This window comes from Microcaecilia unicolor, chromosome 10 (genome assembly GCF_901765095.1).
Source record: "Microcaecilia unicolor chromosome 10, aMicUni1.1, whole genome shotgun sequence".
In the NCBI taxonomy this organism is placed as follows: Eukaryota; Metazoa; Chordata; class Amphibia; order Gymnophiona; family Siphonopidae; genus Microcaecilia; species Microcaecilia unicolor.
The window spans coordinates 14,641,671-14,667,694 of NC_044040.1; the positions used below are offsets into that span (position 1 = coordinate 14,641,671).

General features: G+C 44.9%; 1 protein-coding gene across 1 annotated transcript in view; it reads right to left on the minus strand.

The window, feature by feature from the left end:
• LOC115478998 (plexin-A4-like) overlaps window positions 1-26,024 on the minus strand; it is a 950,498-nt gene that overhangs the window by 273,379 nt on the left and 651,095 nt on the right. Inside the window, 1 exon segment of the mRNA XM_030216702.1 lies at window positions 6,878-7,078. Coding sequence (XP_030072562.1) covers window positions 6,878-7,078 — 201 coding nt within the window.

A 26,024-nucleotide genomic window follows, 5' to 3' on the forward strand; every position in this document is an offset into this window, starting at 1 on the left:
ACCCAACGTGTAATTAAACTCTGGAATTCATTGCCGGAAAATGTGGTGAAGGCGGTTAGCTTAGCAGAGTTTAAAAAGGGGTTGGACGGTTTCCTAAAGGACAAGTCCATAAACCGCTACTAAACGGACTTGGAAAAATCCAAAATTCCAGGAATAACATGTATAGAATGTTTGTACGTTTGGGAAGCTTGCCAGGTGCCCTTGGCCTGGATTGGCCGCTGTCGTGGACAGGATGCTGGGCTCGATGGACCCTTGGTCTTCTCCCAGTATGGCATTACTTATGTACTTAATTACAGCTGAGTACTGAGAGGTGAATTTTTTAAGGGAGCATAGAGAATAGCATTTTGGAAGGTGATTCTATATGGAGTTACCTAGATTTGGGCAGCAAGAATGTGTATAAATGCTGTTATTCTACTCAGTTACTTGTGCTTATGAACACATGAGAGCAGCAATAACCATTTTCTGGCTGGGAGCTATTCTGTAGAATCTGTAAAAACGGTGGAGGGTAATTTGTGGGCGAACATTCTCATGGGTGAAGTTTCTTAGCTGGAGTACGTGTGGGGTGCACAATTACACACGTAGGCTATAAAATGCTATCACCTATGCTTGTTATTTCACAATCTAGGCGTGAACACTTACACTAGCTGTATAGCTGGTGAACGGGAATGCGCCTTTTTCGACCTACTACTCTAGTATTCTATAGAGAAATGAGGAGGTGCTCCTTTCCTTTACCACCTCTCGCTTAGACTATTGCAACTTGCTTCTCACAGGTCTCCCACTTAGCCATCTCTCTCCTCTTCGATCTGTTCAAAATTCTGCTGCACGACTAATATTCTGCTAGTGTCGTTATGCTCATATTAGCCCTCTCCTCAAGTCACTTCACTGGCTTCCTATCCGTTTCCGCATACAGTTCAAACTCCTCTTATTGACCTATAAGTGCATTCACTCTGCAGCTCCTCAGTATCTCTCCACTCTCATCTCTCTCTACATTCCTCCCCGGGAACTCCGTTCACTGGGTAAATCTCTCTTATCTGCACCCTTCTTCTCCACCGCTAACTCCAGACTCCGTTCCTTTTATCTTGCTGCACCATATGCCTGGAATAGACTTCCTGAGCCAGTATGTCAAGCTCCATCTCTGGCCGTCTTCAAATCTAAGCAAAAAGCCCACCTTTTTGATGCTGCTTTTAACTCCTAACCCTTATTCACTTGTTCAGAACCCTTATTTTATCATCCTCAGTTTAATATTCCCTTATCTCTTGTTTGTCCTGTTTGTCTGTCCTAATTAGATTGAAAGGTCTGTCGAGCAGGGACTGTCTCTTCGTGTTCAAGTGTACTGCGCTGCATACGTCTAGTAGTGCTACAGAAATGATAAGTAGTAGTAGTAGAAGTTGCAAATAGGGTGTTCTTAGTGCCTAAAACCTGTGAATTTTCAGTGGTGGTATGCAGATGGTTGCAATGTTCCCTCTAAGCTGTATGGGAGTCCTCCACTTACAGCCCTGCCAGTAGGGGGTGCTGCTTCATTATCACATTTTCAGTAGTGAGGGACAGGCAAGATCTGCAGGATTCCAGGGAACCTGCCTTTCCTAGAGTTTGAAAACACAGTATTGAAGCACCAGAGGATGGGCAGACTGGATGGGCCATTTGGCCTTCATCTGTCGTCGAGCTTCTATGTTTCTATAACTAGGCTCCCATAGGTATTTATTTGGATTTTGGTCACACCTTTTTCAGTAGTAGCTCAAGGTGAGCTACAAACAGGTGGACTAGGTATTTCCCTGTCCCTAGAGGGCTCATAATCTAATTCTGTACCTGAGACAATGGAGGGTTAAGTGACTTGCCCAAGGAGCAGAAGTGGGATTTGAACCAGGCACCCCTTGATGTCAAGTCTGGCGCTCTAACCACTAGGCTACTCCTCCACTCCATGTGCATAGGTGCTGAGAAATCTGGAATTTACGTGCATTAGTACAGTACATACTGTAAGGGGTCACATAAAAGAGGGGCTCCTAGTTATGCACATCCACAGGGCATTTAGGTGCTATCAATTATGTCATGAGGGTACCCAAATGTAAGGTAGCACCGATACTGAGTTACCCTAGCATTTTATAATAGCATCTACTCGCACAGATACCACTATACAATTGGTGCTCAGTGGGCACCATTGAGATGCCCAACGCATGGTGCTCCTTTATAGAACTGCCTCCATTATCCACATAATGGCTGACATCATCAAGATTTTAGCTTTTGAATTTTAGTGCCTTGGTTTAGACTGCCGGATCTCAGTTCCATCTTCAGGACACACCTAGCCAATCTGGTTTTCAAGATATCTACATTGGGTATGCATGAGATAGGTCTGTGTACAATGAAGGCAGTGCACACAATTTTACCTCATGCACAGTGGTGTTCCTGGGGGGGGGGGGGCGGTGGGTGCAGTCCGCCCAGGGTGCACGCCGCGCGCCTGTCTGCTCCACTCGTTCCATGCTCCCTCTGCCCCGGAACAGGTTACTTCCTGTTCCGGGGCAGAGGGAGCATGGAATGAGCGAAGCAGACAGGCGCGCGGCAACCCCCCCAGCAGGTAAAAATGCACCCGGGGGGGGGGGGGGGTCCTTTCGCCGGGGGTGGGGGGGCGCTGCACCCGGGGGGGGGGGGGGGGCTAAACTAGTGCACATGATCTAGCCAGGATCAGTTGAAATCTGTCTAAACTTGACCTGGCTCTCTTAGAAAATGAGGACACCTTGGTGTCTCTCGTATATTCTGACTTTGGTTTTTTTTTTTTTACTTTTCTTTAGTAAAATACTAATATATGAGTGTATCCAAATGTCACTTCTCATGGCTGGTTGTGAGTTTCCTGCACTCAAGACCACTGACAGCAATAGAACTGTGTTGGGGTTTCTGCAGCCAGGTGTGACCAACCTTTGCATGCATCAGCCGTGACAGCTTACATCGGTTGAGCAAGACGCCTTGCAAAATGCTTTCTTTGGAAGCAGAATACAGAACCCTAACATGCAGCAGGCGCTCTGAAATCCGAACCAGCAGTATTACAGGGACTGTGGAGGAGAAACAAGTGCTGTGAGCCACAGACTCAGGCAACACGTGTACAGTCCATAGTTTATACCGTCACTGACCACTGTTAAGAACAGCATGATATAACCATTACAAGTAGAAAGGATCTCGATTGTGGAGGCAGAGTCAAACACCCCCTCCCCCTTCTAATGACCTTTCATCAATGAGGACCCAGGGATGCTTATAAAATAAAAAGGTACACAATTCTGTTGAATTAAATACCAACAATGAGCAATCACTGTGTTTTATGAGCTGTTACAAATGAGCATAGTATTCCCAGATGAAGAACTGGTCACTGGCTGCTGAATATCTTATAATGCCGACTAGGAATGTTACAGGAAGTTGCAGTTTGAAAAATTAATATTATATTTTTTTAAAACTGTACTTGATGCTGGTGTAGAGACCTTAGGGAATCATATACTTTCACGTTACTATAGTGTTTGGTTGCTAGAGAGCAGTTTCCCCTGAGACTAGTATTATAATGAGGAGTAGAAACTAGTTTTAGAGGGAATTTGCCAGGGGTATAAAACCCTGAGCATAGCTGAAATCATTGTCTTTGGCTCCTAACCTCCCCAGCGGCTGACCTTGCATGTGAGGGTACAGCCAAAACAGCAAACGTTTCAAAATGATTGAGGATGCTAAACTCCATGGAAATGACCCTTCTTGGACACTGTTACATTTATTTGATATTGGGGGTGCTCAAGCACCCACAGAGCTGGCTCCTATGGCTAGAGCCCATCCACCCCATAGACCCTAGCCATCTAAGCCCAAGAAAGAATAGAAGATGGAGATCCCTGGTTGCCCAAGTCAAGACAATCTATAAGGAGAAACATATGAGCAATTAGCAGTAACAGCAGCTACTTAGGAGTGGGTGCAGCTCGTTCCCACTGTCCCAGTCACAGCACAGAGCTTGAGACCAAAAAGCACCTGGAAACTCTGGGCACCTGGAGTGAGGGCCCTGGGAAGATCGGGGTGGACCTGGGAGTCACCACGGAGAAGGCTGTAAAGGATATGCAGATGAGTAAAAGAGAAGCTGGGTATAGTTATACATCTCCAGCAGGGTGATCAGGACCACCTATTCTCTAAACAGGATCTGTAACAGCTCCAGAGGCTAAAGAAGGAGGGAGTGGCCTAGTGGTTAGGGTGGTGGACTTTGATCCTGGGGAACTGAGGAACTGAGTTCGATTCCCGGCACAGGCAGCTCCTTGTGACTCTGGGCAAGTCACTTAACCCTCCATTGCCCCATGTAAGCCGCATTGAGCCTGCCATGAGTGGGAAAGCGCGGGGTACAAATGTAACAAAAATAAATAAAGAAAGAAACAAGAACAGAGCTAGAGGTTCACTGGGGACCATCAAGGGCTAGCCTTAGGGTATCTAATGCTGTAGGCGAACCTTCACTGTGCCATTCCATCTCCACCGCTGTGTCCCCCCCCACTTTAGTGTGCCCCCCTTGGTGATCAACCTCTCCCCACTATGCATCCCTAATGGTGAACACCCACCCACAGGAAGCTCCCATGTACCCCCTTGCCTGCCTCCATCAATTTTTTGAAAATTAATATGAAAAAGTCTGTCCGGCCGATATGCAGCACTAGTTAACCAGCCAGGAATGGCTCCTGGCTGGTTAAATAGCAGATAACCAGCTAAGCGCTAAAATTCAGCATGAGATAGCTGGTTATCTCCGTTGAATATTAGCATTTAGCGGCTAACCGGCTACATTGTGCGATATATCCGCCTAGCCGTGAATATTCAGCACATTGCCAGCTAAGTTAAGCGCTCAAATAGGACCACCTAAATAGCAGTCCCATCTTTGGACGCTATAAACTTAGCCATTAACTTGGATGGTTAAGTTTAAACCAGCCGAAAAAAAACCCCTGGATTTTCAATGCCTGTCACCTGAAATGGCCCGGCATTGAATATCGGGGCTCAGCACTAACCACAGGACTTAGCCAGCCTGCCTCCCGCGGGCTGAACATTGGCCAGTGTATTTATAACAAATTTATGACTAGGTCCAGCATCTCTTCCCCTCTCTTCTTTCCCATCTGGTCTTTCTCTCTCTCTCTCTCTCTCTCTCTCTCTCTCTCTCCTTCTCCCGCCCCCCGCCAGTTTGTAGCTTGGCATCTCCTTGTCCCCTTCTCCTTTCTTCTTCCCTCAACAGTGCAGCTACTCCCCTCTCCCCATCCCCCCCTCAAAATGCACAAATCCCTCCTCTCACCTCCTTCTTCCCGCCATGGTCAATCTCTCCCTCTCTCTATCCCCTCCTTCCCTCATAGTTAGCATCTTCCACTTTCACCTCTTCTTCAGCATTGAATCTTTGGGTTCGCCGTCAACCATGGCAGGCAGGCCCAGCTAACTCCCATGGTCTGAATATGGCCCCACTGTCACTTTGTCTTGCTTCTCTCTTTTTGGGAACTTCCATTTTGACAAGCTCACAGCCACAGAGATGGCAAGTTATCCATTTCCAGGCTGGAGATTTTGGGACAGCCCTTGCTTTCTGAGCACCCCATCCTGCTGCATTATGGAACTTGCAACACTGATTTCAATGGGCAGGGTCAGGCACTACTACTATCTCTCTTCGGTGTCCCTATTTATCCCCACCACCACCACATCACCATCCACCTTCCCTTCCCTACCCTGTCAAGCGTCTCCTTTCTCTTTTCTCTTCCATAACCCAGCCTTGTTTGCCACCTCATTCCAGCATCTCTCCTATCTTCCCTTCCATCCCTAAGCAAACATATCTCTTTTTCATTCCCCCCCTCTCTCATCCAGCATCTCCACTACTTCCCAAGCACTGATCCATCTTCATACCTTTCTTCTTCCTCCACCGCTGCATCCTGGAATGTGTGGCAGTGAGAATAAAGCAGAGAGAAGCCATGAAGCCTTCTACCTTGTGTGTGCTGCTAAAGGTTTTGTAGGTCATGCCCCTCAAGCAGGAAGTGAACATCACCAAGAGAAGAACCGGCAGAGCCTTTAGCAGTGCACGCAAGGTGGAAGGTCCCACAGCTTCTCATAAGTACATAAGTATTGCCACACTGGGACAGACCAAAGGTCCATCAAGCCCAGCATCCTGTTTCCAACAGTGGCAAATCTAGGTCACAAATACCTGGCAAGATCCCAAAAATGTTCAATACATTTTATGCTGCTTATCCTAGAAATCAATTTAATAATGGTTTATGGACTTTTCCTTTAGGAAGCCATCCATACCTTTTTTTAAACCCTGCTAAGCTAACTGCCTTTACCACATTCTCTGGCAATGAATCCCTGCTAAATTAATGCTGCCGCATATAAAAGGAAGCGGCAGTGGCAGCAACTGATGTGGGATGAGGGCTTGGGGTGATAGGAAGCAAGAGAGGTCACTGCTGCAGGGGCATGTTGTTGGGGACACTTTCTGTCACCGCAAAAATTCAACACTTGAGGCAGTCGCTTCGCTTAGCATAATTAGAAATGCCCCTGCTCACAGCACCAAAACTGCTCCGCAGTGAACTGAGTCTGAAGCTACTGCCAACAAGGCTATTCCTTCCCCGAACTAAGAGGCTTCCTGAGCTTCTCTTCCCTGGCCTGAGGCTGGGATCTCTGAGGTTCTTTATTCCTTAAAACCATCATGACTGGCCCTGGGATATTAAATCTTGGATGCATACTTTGCCTTCAGGATTTTTGCACATGAGAAATAAATCCGAATTCATTCAGCAGTGGGGATTTCTGTTTTGGGTTTTTTTTTTTTAAACTGATTTAAATGCACTTAATTCAGTGGCTTTTTCTTTGTTTTCCTTCTTTGACTTGCAACACACCGCCCACAATGGCTCTCACAGAACATTTCACTCACTGAGTTGTTCTGACACTGCACGCTGGAACTGTTGAACCTCAAAGCCGGCACCCTCTGCTCGTTGCCTTTGATGTTCAGAATACATTCATATCCTCTCTGGCCAGACTGTGGTTGCGGCAGGTTCTTTGCTTTTAGGGTGATAGGCTTGACCACATCCACAGGAACTAAAATCTTCTCAGTCTGAAGCAGCTGCGGACATTCCTGGAAAAAGAAGGAACAAGTCTCTCTGAGAATTCTTATATAGAGCATAGAAACATGACGGCAGATAAAGGCCATATGACTAGGGTTACCATTTTGTGTCCTCTGAAAAAGAGGACACATGCCACGCCCCCGCCACGCCTCATGCCCTGCCCCACCACACCCTTCGGGTCCTCGTTCCGCCCCCTATTCACCACCCCCCCGTCACATAGTCCCCTCCCCCCCGTCACATACCCCCCCTCACTTACTATCTAGCCCTGGTGGTCTAGTAGCGTCTTCTCTTCGGGGCAGGAAAGAGCCCCCTCTTTCCTGCCCGGAGCGCTGCCTGCCCTTGCCTGCTGCATCCTCCTCGGTCTGGCTGGGGATTCAAAATGGCCACCGAGAGTTGAAGCGGCCTCGCGAGAGTTCAACTCTCTGCGGCCATTTTGAATCCCCAGCCAGACCGAGAAGGATGATGGACAGGGGAGGCAGCGCTCTGGGCAGGAAAGAGGGGGCTCTTTCCTGCCCTGAAGACGTCACTAGACCACCAGGGAACATGGTAAGGAAGGGAAGGGGACGGGAGACCAGACCCACGACGCCGATCGCCCGCCCACCGTATGCACGCACCTGCCCGCGCCCACGCCCACGTTTGTCCAGAAATCCGGACAAACGTGGGCGCGGGCAAAATCCGCCAGACGCCCCGGACATGCCCTCAAAAAGATATGTCTGGGGAAATCCGGACGAATGGTAACCCTACATATGACCCATCCAGTCTACCCATCCTCTGTAAATAGTGGCGTACCAAGGGGAGGGGCGGTGGGGGCAGCCTGCCCCAGGTGCACGCCTCTGGTGGGGCTCCTCGTTTTCATGCTCCCTTTGCCCCGGAACAGGTTACTTCCTGTTCCGGGGCAGAGGGAGTATGAAAACGAAGAGCCGGCAGGCGCGCGGCACCCCACCCCCAGCGGCGTGCACCCGGGTGGGGTTCTTTTGCTGGGGGGGGGGGGCATCGCGCTGTTCCTGGGGCGCTGCACCCGGGGGGCGGGGCGCATTTGCGATCCGCCTCGGGTGTCAGCCCCCCTAGGAACGCCACTGTCTGTAACCCCTAACTCTTCCTTTTCCTAAGCGATCCCATGTGCTTATCCCATGCCTTCTTAAATTCTGACACAGTCCTAGACTCCACAACCTCCATCGGGAGGCCATTCCACGCTTCCACCACCCTTTCCGTGAAATAATACTTTCTTAGATTACTCCTAAGCCTATTCCCTCTTAACGTCATCGCATGCCCCCTCGTTCCAGAGCTCTCCTTCAGTTGAAAAAGGCTCACTTCCTGTACGTTAATGCCCTTGAGATATTTAAACGTCTCTATCATGTCTCCTCTCTCCCAGCGTACACATGTCGAGGTTCATAAGCCTGTCCCTATATACGCTGGAAGGATTTAGTCAACCTGAATGGTTGACAGTATCTCTCAAATATATTTTAGCTCTAGACACTTGTGTGGGTTCTGTATTTTTTTTGGACATTAATATGAAAGTTTCAGGCAGAAAAATGTTCCGGCTTTGATGACAGCAATTCATGCATAACTGTCTTTCGGAAAGCCGAGCAAAAATGGAAAAGGATTTACAGCACAGAAGTAGCCCATTCACTGCCCCAGGTGAAATACTAATTCATTCTTTATTGCTGATGCACTGGGGTGACCTCATCCTGGTGACAGTCCATACAGATGATGTCATTGGCACCAGGCAGCCATCAATCAGGCCTACTCCACTGACTATTAGATTACAGAAGAGTTTTTGCTCTTATGGATCTCTAGACGGCCTTTGCTGTCCATCTTCTAATGAATTATGAGGGGTACTGCTGTGGGCAAACCTGATTATCTAATCAATAACCCAGAACAGCTGCTACCTTATAGGAATTCTGGATCGGGTTCTGACAGTATATCAGAACCCTGCTTGCCACATCAGTAGGGAAAGAAAGGTATAAAGAGGAGAGGGTATTATTAATTGATGGGGTCCACAGCAGAGCCGGTGCTTGGGTCTCTGGTGCCCCCCTCCCCCTTGTCCAGCATCTCTTCTCTTTTCTCCACGCCCTCTTCTGCCACCCCGTCCCCCTTTTCAGCCCAGTGCCTTAAAATGTGAAGAACAAAAGTTTTGTTTTGTTTTTTAACTCATAAGTACATAAGTAATGCCACACTGGGAAAAGACCAAGGATCCATCGAGCCCAGCATCCTGTCCAGGCCAAGGGCACCTGGCAAGCTTCCCAAACGTACAAACATTCTATACATGTTATTCCTGGAATTGTGGATTTTTCCCAAGTCCATTTAGTAGTGGTTTATGGACTTGTCCTTTAGGAAACCGTCTAGCCCCTTTTTAAACTCTGCTAAGCTAACCGCCTTCACCACTTTCTCCGGCAACGAATTCCAGAGTTTAATTATACGTTGGGTGAAGAAAGATTTTCTCCGATTTGTTTTAAATTTACTACACTGTAGTTTCATCGCATGCCCCCTAGTCCTAGTATTTTTGGAAAGCGTGAACAGACGCTTCACATCCACCTGTTCCACATCCACCTGTACTCGATAGCTTTTTAATTTATTTGAAAGCTTCCCATATAATAAAATTATATATAAATATAAAAATTATTGTAGCTGGTGGAAACAGAACTAATAAAAGTTATATTTTGTACTCCTTTTTCTACACAATACAGTAATACATGGCCAAATTTCGGTTAGGATATCCTGTTTACTGATGGGTTCATCTTAACTGTTGTTGCAATCTATCTTGGGAAGCCTGGTGTTATAAAGATTGGAAGGAAATTAAACTCTTCTTTCATTGGGATACATGAAGTCACATCTTCACCTCATCTCTTTTGTATAAATGGATTATTCCATTTTGAGCATGTTTCAGGGACGTGGTTTTCGTAAGTCAAAATAATAATATTTTCTTTCATGCAGATCTCTCATTTGCTTAAACATAACTAAATGGGCTATAAGCCCCTAACGCAGTCCATTGGTTTATCTTATACTATGCCAAAACCTGCCCCCCCCCCCCACACCGCTGTAGTTGCTGCCGTCACTGCCATCCCCCTCCCGCATACCACAAGACCCACACACTACACTCCTACTTTGAAGGGCCCGCCCGCCCTGGTGGTGAAGTGGCCGCTGCGGGGGCAGGGAAGAATCTCACTCTTTCCTGCCTGCTGCCGCTACTCCGTATCTGCTTTGCTCTTCTGCGCTGCGGGGCGGCACCACAGTGTTTAAAAAACGGCTGCTGAGAAGAGCAAAACAGAGATTGAATAGCAGCAGCAGGCAGGAAAGAGTGGGATTCTTTCCTGCCTCCACAGCCGGAGTCCACTACACCACCAGGTTGGGCCTTGGCCTTCAGCGGTAGTGGCCAGTGGAGCACAGCACAAGTGGTATGCATGGCAGTTTCTAGCACCCCTCGAATGTTGGCGCCCCTCTGCCGTGCATACTCTGATTACCGTGTTCCACCGGACCTGGTTCTCAGCACGCTTCTATCATGGCAGCTTTGCTTTTAATGGTATGCACATTTTCCTATTTATCCTGCCCATGTGCCTAATTCCTGGGGAAAGCGGAGGAGTAGCCTAGCGATTAGAGTAATAGACTAAGAACCAGAGAAGTCAGTGTTCAGATCCCACTGCTATACTTTTGGGCTCATTTTCGAAAGAGAAGGATGTCATCTTTCGACATAAATCGGAAAATGGACGTCTTTCTCCCAGGGACGTCCAAATCGGTATAATAGAAACCCAATTTAGGACGTCTCCAACTGCACTCCATCGTAAAGATGGCCAAAGTTCAAGGGGGTGGGTCGGAGGCGTAGCGAAGGCGGGACTTGGGCGTGTCTAACACTTGGACATCCTTGACTCATAATTGAAAAAAACAAGGACGTCTCTGATGAACACTTAGACGTTTTCACCCGGACGTGTTTTTCTTATGACTAAGGCACAAAAAGGTGCCCAAAATGACCAGATGACCACCAGAGAGAATCGGGGATGACCTCCCGTTACTCCCCCAGTGGTCACTAACCCCCTCCCACCCTCAAAAAACATCTTTCAAAATATGTCATGTCATATTCAGGTCCATGACAGCGCATGCAGGTCCTGGGAGCAGTTTTAGTGGGTGCAGTGCACTTCAGGCAGGCGGACCCAGGCCTGTACCCCCCTACCTGTTACATTTGTGGAGGAAACAGCAAGCCCTCTAAAACCCACCACAAACTCACTGCATTCACATCTAGGTGCCCCCCTTCCCCCTTAAGGGCTATGGTAGTGGTGTACAGTTGTGGGTAGTGGGTTTTGGGGGGGCTCAGCACACAAGGTAAGGGAGCTATGTTCCTGAGAGCAATTTATGAAGTCCACTGCAGTGCCCCTTAGGTTGCCCGGTTGGTGTCCTGGCATGTCAGGGGGACTAGTGCACTACAAATGCTGGCTCCTCCCATACCCAAATGGCTTGCATTAGGACGTTTTTGACATGGATATCTTTGGTTTTGAAAATCGCCCAAAGTCAGAAACGTCCTTGTCTAGGGACGTCCAAATATAGGGATGTCCAAATTTAAGGATTTGGACGTCCCTGACGGTATTTTCGAAAACGAAAGATGGACGTCCATCCTGTTTTGAAAATACAGGTTTCCCCGCCCCTGGATTTCGCCGTTTTGCAAGGACGTCCAAATCGCAACTTAGACGTCCCTTTCGAAAATGCCTCTCCACGTGACCTTGGGGAAGTCACTTAACCCTCCATTGCCTTGAGAACAAACTTTAGATTGTGAGATCTCCAGGGGCAGAGAAATTTCTAGCATACCTGAATGTAAGATGCCTAGAACCATTACTCAAACAGGGTGAGCTAAATCCAAACAAATATAAACTATACACATGGAGTCCCATTTTACATAGAATGCAAAGGTTAGAATTGAGAAATCAGGACATGCTCAGTCTAGTAACATTTTAGAAAAAGCTCTGGCAAAGCATGAGCCCCTTCCGCCAACTGTTGTGTAGGCAGTGAGGACTCATGCGCGAAGCACAAGCTAATTGGTTAACATGCGGCAATGTAGCTGCATTAACAGATTAGCACAGGGCCTGCCCCCAGCGCTAAAAAAATAATTTTTTATGCTTTAGCGCGTGGGTAGCACATGATCATGCAAAAGTTACCACAGGATGCCTAACCAGGTTATCTATGTATCATCACACTTGTATCTCTAACTCTGAAATGGTGAAAGCCATGACGGAATAATGTAAGCCACATTGAGCCTGCAAATAGGTGGGAAAATGTGGGGTACAAATGCAGCAAATAAATAAATAAATAAATAACCATGCCCCATGGTAAGGCATTCTTAGATGAAGTAAGCATGCGTTAGTGCTTACCGCAGCTTAGAAAAAGGAACCCATAAGCACATATGTATAGAATACTTCTTAAGCAGAACTTTGGCATTTATGCATGCACATTAATTGAAACAATGAAAAGGAGTGTTCTAATCGAGAAAAAGTAGTGGAAACCATGTAAAAACTACTCAAAAAATCTTGATCATCAACAGGGAAAATTCTCTGAAGTAAATCTAGCTTACCTTCAACACTGTGCTAGCTTTGTGTCAGTTAAGTAGTGGAGATGCTGATTCGGGGTTCCTTTTACTAAGGTGCGCTGAAAAATGGCTTGTGGTAGTGTAGGCACGTGTTTTGGGCACGCGCAGATTCACTTCTTAGCGTGCCTGCGAAAACTGCCTTTTTTAACATTCTTGCTGAAAATGGACGTGCGGCAAAATCAAAACTGCCGCACGTCCATTTTGGGTCTGAGATCTTACCGCCAGCCATTGACCTAGTGGTAAAGTCTCACATGGTAACCGGGCGGTAATGACCTACGTGTGTGTCAAATGCCACTTGGCGCGCATCCGATACGTATGTCCAAAACTAAAAATTATTTTTTTGGACGCGTGTATCAGACACGCGCCAAAAATGAGATCACTGCAAGAGCCACGCGGTAGCCGGGCAGGAACTCCTTTTTGGCGCATGTTGGGCATGCGTAGACACTTACGTGGCTTAGTAAAAAGACCCCTTTGACTTTTAAAATTCCTTTAAAGATTGTTTATAATAAAATAATTTTAAAAAGACATTATAGCATTGAAGACAGATGATCAGTACACATGCTGCAGATCTGGAATAGCTTTGGCCTCTAGGAGATTTTATATCTGATATAATTGCTATATGATGCCTCCAAGCTAGATTTACTTCAAGGAATTTTCCTTGTTGTTCAAGATTTTTTTAGTAGTTTTACGTGGAGGGGCATTTTCGAACGGCACCGGTCATCTCCATGGCCGGCCATCTCCGGGGCCGGCTCCACAAGTGGGTGGAGCCAACCGTATTTTCGAAAAAAGATGGCCGGCCATCTTTTTTTTCGATAATACAGTTGGGGCCACCCAAATGTCAGAGATGGCCGGGTTTGAGATGGCCAGCCTTGGTTTTTGCCCATAATGGAAACCGAAGCCGGCCATCTCAAACCCAGCCAAATCCAAGGCATTTCATCATGGGAGGGGCCAGGATTCGTAGTGTACTGGTCCCCCTGACATGCCAGGACACCAACCGAGCACCCTAGGGGGCACTTCTAGAAAGTGAAAAAAAAATAAAAATAGCTCCCAGGTGCATAGCTCCCTTACCTTGGGTGCTGAGCCCCCCAACCCCCCTCCAAAACCCACTCCCCACAACTATATACACCACTACCATAGCCCTAAGGGGTAAAGGGGGGCACCTACATGTGGGTACAGTGGGTTTCAGGTGGGTTTTGAAGGGCTCCTATTTACCACCACAAGTATAACAGGTAGGGGGGGATGGGCCTGGGTCCGCCTGCCTGAAGTCCACTTCATCCACTAAAACTGCTCCAGGCACCTGTATACTGCTGCAGTGGACCTGAGTATGACATTTGAGGCTGGCAAAAAAAAAATTTTAAGTTGTTTTTTTTTTTTTTTTTTTAGAGTGGGAGGGGATTAGTGATCCCCGATTCCCTCCGGTGGTCATCTGGTCAGTTCAGGCAGTTTTTTGGGACTTGAACCTGAAAAAAAAGGGACCAAGTAAAGTCGGCCAAATGCTCGTCAAGGCCGGCTTTATTTTTTCCATTATTGGGCGAAGCTGGCCATCTCAACGCACGCCCCTGTCCCGCCCCCGCTACCCTACCGAAACACCCCCTTGAAGTTTGGCCGGCTCCACGATGGAAAGCAGTTGGCGCCGGCCAAAATCGGCTTTCGATTATACCAATTTGGCCGGCTTTAGGAGATCGCCGGTCATCTCCCGATTTGTGAGGCGGTTAGCTTGGCAGAGTTTAAAAAGGGGTTAGATGGTTTCCTAAAGGACAAGTCCATAAACCGCTACTAAATGGACTTGGGAAAAATCCATAATTCTAGGAATAACATGTATAGAATGTTTGTACGTTTGGGAAGCTTGCCAGGTGCCCTTGGCCTGGATTGGCCGCTGTCGTGGACAGGATGCTGGGCTCGATGGACCCTTGGTCTTTTCCCAGTGTGGCATTACTTATGTACTTATGTATGTATCGGAAGATGGCCGGTGATCTCCTTCGAAAATGAGCTGGATAGTGTCCACTACTTTTTCTTGATTAGAACACTCCTTTTCATTGTTTCAATTTCTTATTTGGGAGTGGCATGTTTTCCCTTGTTGTTGTTTTTTTTTTTAATTTATTTATTTGTTACATTTGTATCCCACATTTTTGAGGATGTATGCACATTAATGCCACTATTCTAATCAATTATGTGCATAATATGTTATAGAATTATCCCCAGTGTGTCCAGTGAGTCATGCTCAAAAGAGATCAATTTAAGAGAATAAAGAAACAACCATGAAAAGAAGCGGAAAGACAATCGCCACTCTGTGGTGATGGTTAAAATACCTCTGCCCTTTTCCTTTTCTTGCGTTCTTCTGTGACCTGGTCTTCTCCTATCAACACGCTCTGATATAAGGCTCCCCGGTCCAATCTACGGTAATGCTGAAAGCATGTTCTAGTCTTGAGCTTGGGAATTACAATTGCAAAGCCTCATATGGGCCAATGCCAGACTCGCAAAAATGTGAAAACTCTAATGAGGGGCTTTAGGACATTTCAGAGAGAAAAAAGAACGTTTTATCCTCCATTCAAATGCACTGCAGAGGGAAGTTTTAGCAGAGCATAATGAAAAAACAAACAAACAATATACACTGAAAAAAAAGGAACCTTCTACTACAGAACTGGCAGCTTCGCAACATTAGACAGCTCTGAAGAGAGATTTGAGAATAGAAAAAGATGTCTTAACTGTTCATTGAAATATATTCTACCAAGAATGCCTGACAGTGACACAAATGTTATTTCTATTGCCAAATGGAAAGGAGTTGAGTTGACAGCTCTGAAAGCTGCAAATACTGTATCATGAAATCTGAATTTTATGGGAAATAACACAAAATGTGTTCTTGTTCGCAAAAATATTTCTCGTTTTTATCCTTCAGACAGAGGAGATACGAAGGCGGTAGAACGAGAGGGCATGAAATGAGATTGAAGGGGGGCAGACTCAAGAAAAATGTCAGGAAGTATTTTTTCACGGAGAGAGTAGTGGATGCTTGGAATGCCCTCCCGCGGGAGGTGGTGGAGATGAAAACGGTAACGGAATTCAAACATGCGTGGGATAAACATAAAGGAATCCTGTTCGGAAGGAAGGGATCCTCAGGAGCTTAGCGGAGATTGGATGGCAGAGGCGGGGCTGGAGGTTGGGAGGCGGGGATAGTGCTGGGCAGACTTGTACGGTCTGTGCCCTGAAAAAGACAGGTACAAATCAAGGTAAGGTATACACAAAAAAGTGGGCAGACTGGATGGACCGTGCAGGTCCTTTTCTGCCGTCATCTACTATGTTACTATGTAGGACAACGTGAGATTTTTTTTACTTCTCGAGATTAGAATGTTTCCCATTCAGCACAGTGGCAGAGCTCGAGAGCGAGAGATGGTGGGGGTTCAAATTCCGCTGCTACCACTGACGTCTCTTGTGATTTTGGGTCAAGTCACTTTACTTCTACTACTATTTAACATTTCTAGAGCGCTACAAAGTGTACGCAGCGCTGTACAAACACAGAAGAAAGACAGTCCCTGCTCAAAGAGCTTACAATCTAATAGACAAAAAGTAAAGCATTTAAATTTAAAATATTTAAGCAGTCAAGCACAAGAGAACAGTCACAGAAGGACTGAAGATGTTGAAGGGTGGTCAGTGTGATTAGGTGTATCTCTTGTTCCCTCAAGTTGTTCTGTAGTATGTGTGTATCTTTCTATATCTATATATATATATATCTGGAAAAGGAACGGATGCTGACCGGTTAAACAGGATATATCCGGCTATCCGCCGATATTTAGTGGGGAATAACCAGCTATCTCTCGCTGAATATTCCTGGTTAGCAGCTAGTGGATAGGCAGCTATATCATGCGATATAACCGCCCATCTGCCAATTTTTAAAACGGGTTTAGTGACATATTCGGCCACATAAAACCCTGGAATATCTTTGGCCGGTTTGAAGATTAACCGGCCACGTCTGAACATTGACATAGCCGGTTATCTTCAAACCACCCAAACGTAAACTGGATATTCGATACCGGACACCAGAAATGGCCCGGAATTGAAAATCCAGGCTTAGCGCAGTCTAACTCCTCCGGTCTGAATATTGGCCCCAGAGTATATAGATATACATATTAGTTCCAGCACATTTCCAAAGCTGGCTGTCACTTCCTGCCATGCATTCTGCACTATCGGATAGGTCAGGCCTGCATGTGACCCTTTCCCTCCAATCACTGGAGTCCTGGCAGATGCTGGACACATGGGATGGGGAAGGGCAGGAGGGATGCTGAACACCGAGAGGAGCTACAAACTTCAGCGGGCAACTGTTCTTTGAAGATAATATAATCATTAATCACCAACATCTCCTACTAAATAATGATTAAAACGGTTGGATCTTCAGAAGGTACGCTTAACTGAAAACATCACCACGCTTCCTCAGAGATCTGGAAATTTATTTCTTATCACACCTTGTCATCTGGGGTGGGTTTATTGAGGATAAGGAGAGAGAAGAAATCTTGGTAAAGTGCTTTTATAACACAAACAGGTTTATCCTTTCTAAGGTGAATGGGGAGTTCATAACTGTCACTTTTAGCTTGCCTTATTAGGAACTGCACAGGAATGTAGCTGATTGAACATTGTTACATTGCAGTTGGGGGGGGGGGGCCCACAGCTCTGCCTGCATACAAATAGCAACAGGCGGACAGGCTGCTGGGAGTACTTCTACACATTTTGAGAGGATTAATTCAATGAAGGGAATAAAGCTTGTGGGGATAAATGATACACACAAACTGAATGGAGATGAGCTGGATCAGAATAAGGGATTTGGAAAACCTGCTCCCCATAAGTTTAAGGGAGGGGGAGACTGGTGGCATGGTTCGGAATTCACTGTGGGAAAAGGAAAGTTTGCTTTGTGCTGAATTATCTTTGATGGGTCTAGCTGAGAGGGTGAACAGCCATCTGGTGGAGAAACTGTTACTGGTGGTTGTACAACCCTGTAATAATAACCCCAGCAGGTAGAGTACCCTTTAGAAGCTCTCCTGAAGACAGGAAGAATGACAGCCCTTGGGAGCATTGCTAAACGCAAGAAGGCCTTTGGGAGCAGCTCAGGGCAGAATAAAATGGCCTGCAGGTGCACTATTGGTGCCTAGCGCTAGGAAGAGTAGAGGTAGCCCTGTAAGTGGAGACCCTGGTACTGGTGGTTGCAGAGCCCTGTTAAGGGCTAGTAAGCCTGAGCCCTGGCAGGGAGAAACCCATAGGCTCCTTGAGGGTCAAGGCCTCTGGGGTGCAATCAGCACTAAAGGCCCGTCGAGGGAGAAGGTCTCTGGGGTGTGATTAGTACTATGGGCCCTGTGAGGGAGAATGCGCCATAGGTGTGGCTAGCACTAGGAGCCCAGTGGAGGAGGACAACTCCTGGGAGGACAGCTGGTCAGCCCAAGAAGTCTCTAGCAGAATGGTGAGACCAGAGGGGACTGGGATAGGGTGGATTTACAAGGAGAGGAGGGACCTAGGCAACACAGCCATGCTCACACACAGACTTAATTAAGAAACTGGGAAGGGCTTACAGCTATTATCTTGACAATCAAGACTTTGAAATGAAGAGTGTGTAATGATAACTATTTGGGTGGTGAGGTTTTGACAGGACGAAGCCCCTGAGGAAGCTTACCAAAGTGAAACGGTGGCCCCATTGGGCATGAGAGAAGATAAGTGCTAGTCTTTTATTTGACATTGCATATCACCCGATTCACTGGTGTCAATTTACCAGTGTTTTTTGAAAATGTTTTGAAATACTGTGCATGACATGGGTAGCACATTTCATATATAAAAGAAGAGGGAGATTTTTGGGGACCAATGAAAGAGAACCGTTCTGTTATTCAGTTAATATGAACAAGACCTTTTTTTATAGGTTTCTGAGGTCTCATTTCTCCCATTAAAATAGAAGAGGGTCACTTGCTTCAGCACCAGTTAATTTTTGTTATACTTGTATATTTATACCACCTGTAAAGGTTTCAACAAAGATAAAGGCAAACCCCAAAACAGCGAATTACAATAATGAAATAAAGGAGACACCAAAGATTTTTTTTTTGTTACATTTGTACCCCGCGCTTTTCCACTCATGGCAGGCTCAATGCAGCTTAGATTGAAGTACTGTTCTAAAACTCTCACTAGAAAGTAGGTCCTTCCATCTACAAAACAACTTAGCTTAAAAAAAGATCCTTGTCACCAAAGTTTCTATATGTGACTGAAACAACAAGGTAGAGTCCGTTATAGTACCTAGATACTTAATCTCAATTTGAATCAGAACAGTATCATCACCTGTCTTAAAATCAACTGGAAACTCCACTGGGGAGGAATACGAAAGCACTAACGCTTGTGTTTTAGAGACATTCAGGGGCCATTTTACTGAGCCATGTAGGCGCCTACATGAGCCCAATGCGCATCAAGTTTGAGTTACCACCCGGCTAGCTCGTGGCCCTTGCGGTAATTTCATTTTTGACGCACGTCCGCTACATGCGCTGGAAAATATTTATATTCTCTGGCGCACGGGCGGTAATTGGCATTTTACACGCATAGATCATTACCGCCTGGTTACCGCGTGAGTCCTTACCGCTAGGTCAATGGCTGGCGGTAACGTCTCAGACCCGAAATGGTCGCGTGGCAATTTTCATTTTGCCGCACGTCCATTTTAGGCCCAAATTTTTAAAATGGCATTTTTGTACTTGTGCACTGAAAAATGATTCTGCACGCGCTGACACTACCACAGGCCATTTTTCAGCGTGCCTTTGTAAATGGGCCCCTCAGTTTCAATCTGTTAGCATTCGTCCAAGTATTAATAGTCTGCAGAGAAAATGGCAAAAATTCCAATGTTTTATCAGAAGAACCAGAGACAGGGGGAAAACTGAATGTCATCAGCATTGATCTTATCTGAAGAATAGGATGATCCTCCACACACCGCCAAGGACACTAAGGTCCTCCCAAGGACTTTCACTAGCTACACCCTCTCCAAAAGACATTACACGATATCTATGGGATATCCTAGAAACCCAACTGGCCTGTGGACCCCGAGTACCTCTAAAATAGACCTCATGCATATGCATGGTGGAAATCTTGTAAAGCAAGCCAAACCACCACAAGGGTGGAGGTACACAAATTCCTACGAAAAGTAGAATCTGAGGAAAGGGGGAGTAGGAGGAGTAGGCTCTTGAACAACACCAGTAGGCGACGTAGATAGGAACAATCGACTCGAGTGTATATTTAAATAAAGAGATTGTTCCTATCTACGTCGCCTACTGGTGTTGTTCAAGAGCCTACTCCTCCTACTCTCCCTTTCCTCGGAAATCTTGTAAAGCCAACTGGGTTGTGGCCCTCAGGGACCATGGTTGCCCACCCCTGCTCTACAGCATCCATAACCTCTGGCAGCTCTGGGGAGTAGGAGCATATTCTGGGAATCTCCCATATAGCCATGCACAGGTTTGCCACTTTTAATTGCATTTCTCTTGTCTTGATGAATCTTGGTAAATTTTGAAGTTGACGTGCATACTTCCCTTTTTCTGATACTCCTGAAGTTGAGGTGTGGCTTCTGCGTGTTTCTCAATTCAAGAAACACAAGGACGTAAAATTAGGCCAGATTTGCTAAACTGAAGCTCTACAGAGTGACTTTAGTCGACCAAAATTGAGCTGGTTGAGGTACCCGCTGCTTCAAATAATTGTTCCCACAAGGAAAAATCAGGGTAATGTTTGAGGTTTAAGTTTAAGAATACCTCAAAAGTATTATACTCTTTCCTCTTGTCAGCAGTTAGCTTGTCTTCAGTTATTCCTCTAAATACTATGGGCTGTGTTTTACAAAGGCGCGCTATAGGCGCATTAGCGGTTTTAACACGCGTTAATTGATTTGATTACTTTATTTTTTGTCTATTAGATTGTAAGCTCTTTGAGCAGGGACTGTCTTTCTTCTATGTTTGTGCAGCGCTGCGTACACCTTGTAGCGCTATAGAAATGCTAAATAGTAGTAGTAGTAGTAGTGATACCCGCAAGCGAGCCTTCTCCGGAGTAGCCCCCACACTCTGAAATGCATTGCCTGAAAGGCTCTGCTTAACACAAGACTACCTCTACTTCAGGAAGCAGGTGAAAGCTTGGCTCTTCAACCAAGCCTTTAACGGAAGAAGTAACTAACTTGCTAGTCATTGACTCGGGCTGCACATACTGCAGTGGGACATGTTTATCCACTCCTACCCTAGCTGAGATAATATTTAACTATCTCTCTGACCTCATGTGCAACTTTCTTCAAATCAATCACCTTACTTTCTAATTCTTCCTACTTTCTTACTCATCTATATGTTACAACTTTGCCTTACCCTTCACTACCAAATATAATGTTCTAGTACATTTTATGTTGTCATTGCAAGTAGTATACCACGCCATACTTTGTATTGTTGTCCGAATATTTTTACTGCTCTAATTGCCTATTGCTCTTGTTTGATCTATTCTTACTGTACACCGCGCCTTGAGTGGATTTCTTCAAAAAGGCAGTAAATAAATCCTAATAAATAAAATAAATATACATTAACACAAGCCCTGCCAACAGTTTACAAAGAGAAAGCATATATTTGTAGCAGATTGTTCTGAATTGACAATATTTGTGGCAGACTGTTCTGTATTGAGAATATTTGTGGCAGTGTGTGTTAATGTGTTTAGTTAAATAAAGAAAAGTAAAGAGAGGAAAAAGGAATGAATCGGGCTGACTTGCAAGTCCCTTGACATAGTTTCACAAGCTGTAACAATAGCGGCTATATGCCAACACTCAATTATTCAATTGTTACCTCTCCAGACATTTACACCCATCGTAAATCTTACTGCTTTCTCTTCACGGCCTGCCTTTAAGGTTATGGACGCTTTTTTTTTTTTTTTTAATATGTATTATCACTTCAGCTAAACCAATAAATATGTACGCAGTATATCAAAATAATGGTGTGATAAAGTTAGGGAGCAGAGATAAAATATATGATGCGTTCGGGGATTCTTTGGCCAGTGGAAGCTCATCACAGTTGTGATAGCTTGAGATGACAACGTAAATTTGAAGAGATGCATACACAGGGATTTATGGAGCTAGGAATTCTACCACTAACACAATGACCTGCCTGGTTTTTAGAACTTTGTAACTTTCCTGTAAATATGCATATAATATCTCAACAGTACGAACCGGAGGACTGCATGGAGTGCAGTGTGTTTTTTCTAGTGAAAAAGATGCCAGTACTCAAATGCTAGGCCACCCTTCAGGGGTGAGGTGATCACTGAGGGACCCACCCCATAATAGCCAGGCCCCCTGCAACCAGTCAAAGAATCGATGACAAGGCAGAATTGGTGTGTAGAGCCTGAGCTCTATCATTAAAACTTGGGGTCCATGCAGGGGTGTGCTGGTAAATTGTTAACAGGGGGCTCTCTCTCGCCAGCAAAGTAAAAGAGAATTCAGGAGGGGCCCAAGCCCACATTTTGGGATCCATTTGTTAAAGTAGCCATGGAGAACCGGCTCCCAAAATTCTTAAAAACTTAACAAACGGCTCTCGAGAGCCTGTGAGAGCCTGCTCCAGCACACCACTGGGTCCATGGGTCAATTTTAGCAGACGATGGAAAAGGTGCAGTACCCCCAAGTACCCCCTCAAAAAAAGCCCCAATGGAGTGTAAAGCATAGATCATCACAAGAGATGGTTCGAGAATACAGCCATAGAGCTTCTGTGGATATTCCAGTGGTCTTTGTATCCATCACCTTCTGCTGTGTGTGTGTGTGGGGGGGGGGAAGGGGGGGTCCATTTAATATTACATACTACACCCTGATTTCCTGTGGTGAAATTTTCAAGATTCTGCAGCAAGTCTGCAAATTCTGTAGCATTTATGTGTTATAGTACTATACATTTGCATATATTTTTTAAAATAAATAATCATAGAAAACATTTTAAGATTATAAAATTGTCATGTCTGGCATTCCTTGTGTGTCCAGTCAGTATATTTGGCACTATATTGGAGGGAAAGAGTTTTAGGGTCCTTTTTACTAAACAGGGTTAAGCCCTTAACATTCAGCGCATGCCTACAGGCTACAGCAAAACACATTAAAAGAATTTTGTCTGTTAGCGTCAAGCTCCATCTCTGGGCGTCTTCAAATCTAAGCTAAAAGCCCACCTTTTTGATGCTGCTTTTAACTCCTAACCCTTATTCACTTGTTCAGAACCCTTATTTTATCATCCTCACTTTAATATTCCCTTATCTCTTGTTTGTCCTGTTTGTCTGTCCTAATTAGATTGTAAGCTCTGCCGAGCAGGGACTGTCTCTTCATGTTCAAGTGTACAGCGCTGCGTACGTCTAGTAGCGCTATAGAAATGATAAGTAGTAGTAGTAGTAGATGACACCTAGATCCCTTTCCTGGTCGGCAACTCCTAATGTGGAACTTTGCATCACGTAACTATAGATTGGGTTCCTCTTTCCCACATGCATCACTTTGCACTTGCTCACATGAAACGTCATCTGCCATTTGGATACCCAGTCTCCCAGACATCTAGGTTGAGATGTTCAAAGATTGCGGCATATTTTACAAAAGGTTCACTGAACATGGGGCCTTTTGTGAAATATGTATAATGTCACAGGAAGGATACCTGTTTTTGGTGGCATGTACTTTAAGAACAGCCATTTTATAAAAATAAAACGACTCATGACTTTGTACACAAGTATCAGCACTTCCGTATGCAAGCATCAGAATCTGAAAAATCACATGTCTAAGAAAGTCAATTAAGAAGCCAAGCTCTAAGACTCAATATTTTTGTTGTCGGAGGTGGTTTTGTACACCAGAGGGATGGACAACATTCTCCACTCAATGAATCCTCCAAATCCGAGGTCCAAGTGAGCTGTTCGTTGACAGTTATACGTGTCTTGGAGAGATGTAAATTCTAACATCAACACCCAGACCATGCCCCCTTCAAATCAGTGTGTGCAGGACTACACATATATGAGGTACCTCTTCTGAAATCAAATCTTGGTTTTCATCAACAATGACAGCCTTGGACTAGGGTTGGAACCAATGCCATGGAAACATGCAATTTTAAAAACTCTTTGAAGAAGGCCACAACAGATCCATCCATTCCATCAAACTATCGACCAGTATCCAATCTTTCATTTCTATCCAAACTTATTGAGAATATAGCATTTGTACAACTAACATCTTTTATAGATCACATTTGAATTTTACTTCCTCATCAATCAGGATTTCGATCCAGTCATAGTACTGAGACATTCATCACTGTGTTTTTTAGTGAAGTTCATTCGATAGTAGACAGTGGCTGGATAGTGCTGATATTGTCTTTAGACCTGTCAGCCGCCTTTGACTTAGTTGACCATACTTTGCTTATAAAACAAAGGATTGGCATCACAGGACAGGTACTACAGTGGTTTAAATTTCACAGAACCGCTTATTTGCAGTCGCTGCTAATATATTTTCTTTATTTATTTGTTACATTTGTATCCCACATTTCCCCACCTATTTGCAGGCTCAATGTGGCTTACATAGAACCGTAAAGGCGATCGCCAAGTCCGGTATGGAAACAAATACAATTTTAACTGTAAACCGCTTTGATTTGGTCACAACTAAGTGGTCTAGTAAACTCAATAAACGATAAACTTCGCCAGACGAGACTTTTTTCTTTACACTGCGGTGTGCCACAGGGTTCTGTTTTGCAACATTTTTCTTAGCCCACTAAGATCTGTTATCCGAGACTTTATTAGTGCTTTCTATTATGCAGATAACATTTTATTCATACATTACACTGCCTTTTCTGGCACTGATCTCAATCCACTCCAGGGGCTGCATTCACATCCTTAATCTGGACAAAACCTCTGGATCCTGGCTAACTCTGAACACCCATCATTATTTCTTTTTCTGTTTGTCAAATCAGTTCCAGTTGTACGCTCTTTTCAATATCTGTGTGACCATAGATGACCAATTATCTTTCTCAACCCATATTTCCTTACTGGCAAAAAAAAAGGGATTTTTCATTCGGAGACAATTGCATTCAGTTAGACATTATTTTAATGGCGCGTCCTTCCATACATTACTCCAAGCTGTACTTACATCACAGCTTGATTACTGTAATTCCATCTACACAAGAGTAACTTTGAATACCATAAAACAACTTCAAGCTCTACAGAATGCAGCTATCCATCTTCGTTGCCATGCCTGCCAATTTGATGCAGTGTCACCTCCACTCATGCGTTATCACTGGCTTCCCATTCAATTCAGAATTTGGTTTCAAATTTTAGTTCTTGTTCATAAGACATTCCATACTGCAGCTCCTCTTTCTTTATCCCCTTTAATTACATTATATAAACCAAAAAGGTTGCTCCGATCTCTATATGAATGTCGACTTACCCTTCCAGTACCATCAGTAGCTAGATATGTTAGTATCTGCACCAGTGCTTTTTTCTTTGTAGCGCCAACGTTATGAAACGCTCTCCTTGAACCACTTCGGGCAGAACCCGAACACAAAAATTCAGAATGTTTTTGATAGAAATCAAACAAAATGAAACATGGACAAGAAAATAAGATGATACCTTTTTTATTGGACATAACTTAATACATTTCTTGATTAGCTTTCGAAGGTTGCCCTTCTTCGTCAGATCGGAAATCATAATCAAGAAATGTATTAAGTTATGTCCAATAAAAAAGGTATCATCTTATTTTCTTTTCCATGTTTTATTTTGTTTGATTTCTATTGATAACCTTTAAGAGTGGACTAACATGGCTACCACACCTCTCTACTTAGGACGTTTTTGGAAACCCTTCTCTACACTCTAGCTTTTGAACAAATGACGACTGAAACTCAAGGAAGGTAGGATCACTGCACGGTGACAGCTCATATACTTCTACCCTGAATGAATGGACTTTAGACTGTTACCCCTGGATTCTATATAATGCGACTTAAATTGCGTGCGCCAATCCAGTCGTATTCTGGATTTGTACATGCAACTTAATTACATAACAAACCAATCAGTGCTGATAAATGCAACTTAACAAGCAATTACTGACATTACTTGACATTAGAATTTGCATGCACAACCATCTAAGCGTGTTCTATAACGTGCTGCGCACAAATTCTAAGTTGCACAGTTGAAAAGGGGGCATGGCCATGGGTGTGGCATGAGCAGGTCATGGACGTATCTAAAATCTATGCGCATTGTTATAGCATACACCTGCTCCACGCTTAATTTGGGCGTTGGTATTTACACCAAGTTTTACTTGAATCAACTGCCCATGACTAAATTTAGTCAGGCGGATAGGCGCATATTCTATAAACCATGCAGAATATTAGGCATATTCTATAAAATTTAGACGTACTTTATCGAATACGCCTAAGAGGTTTTTT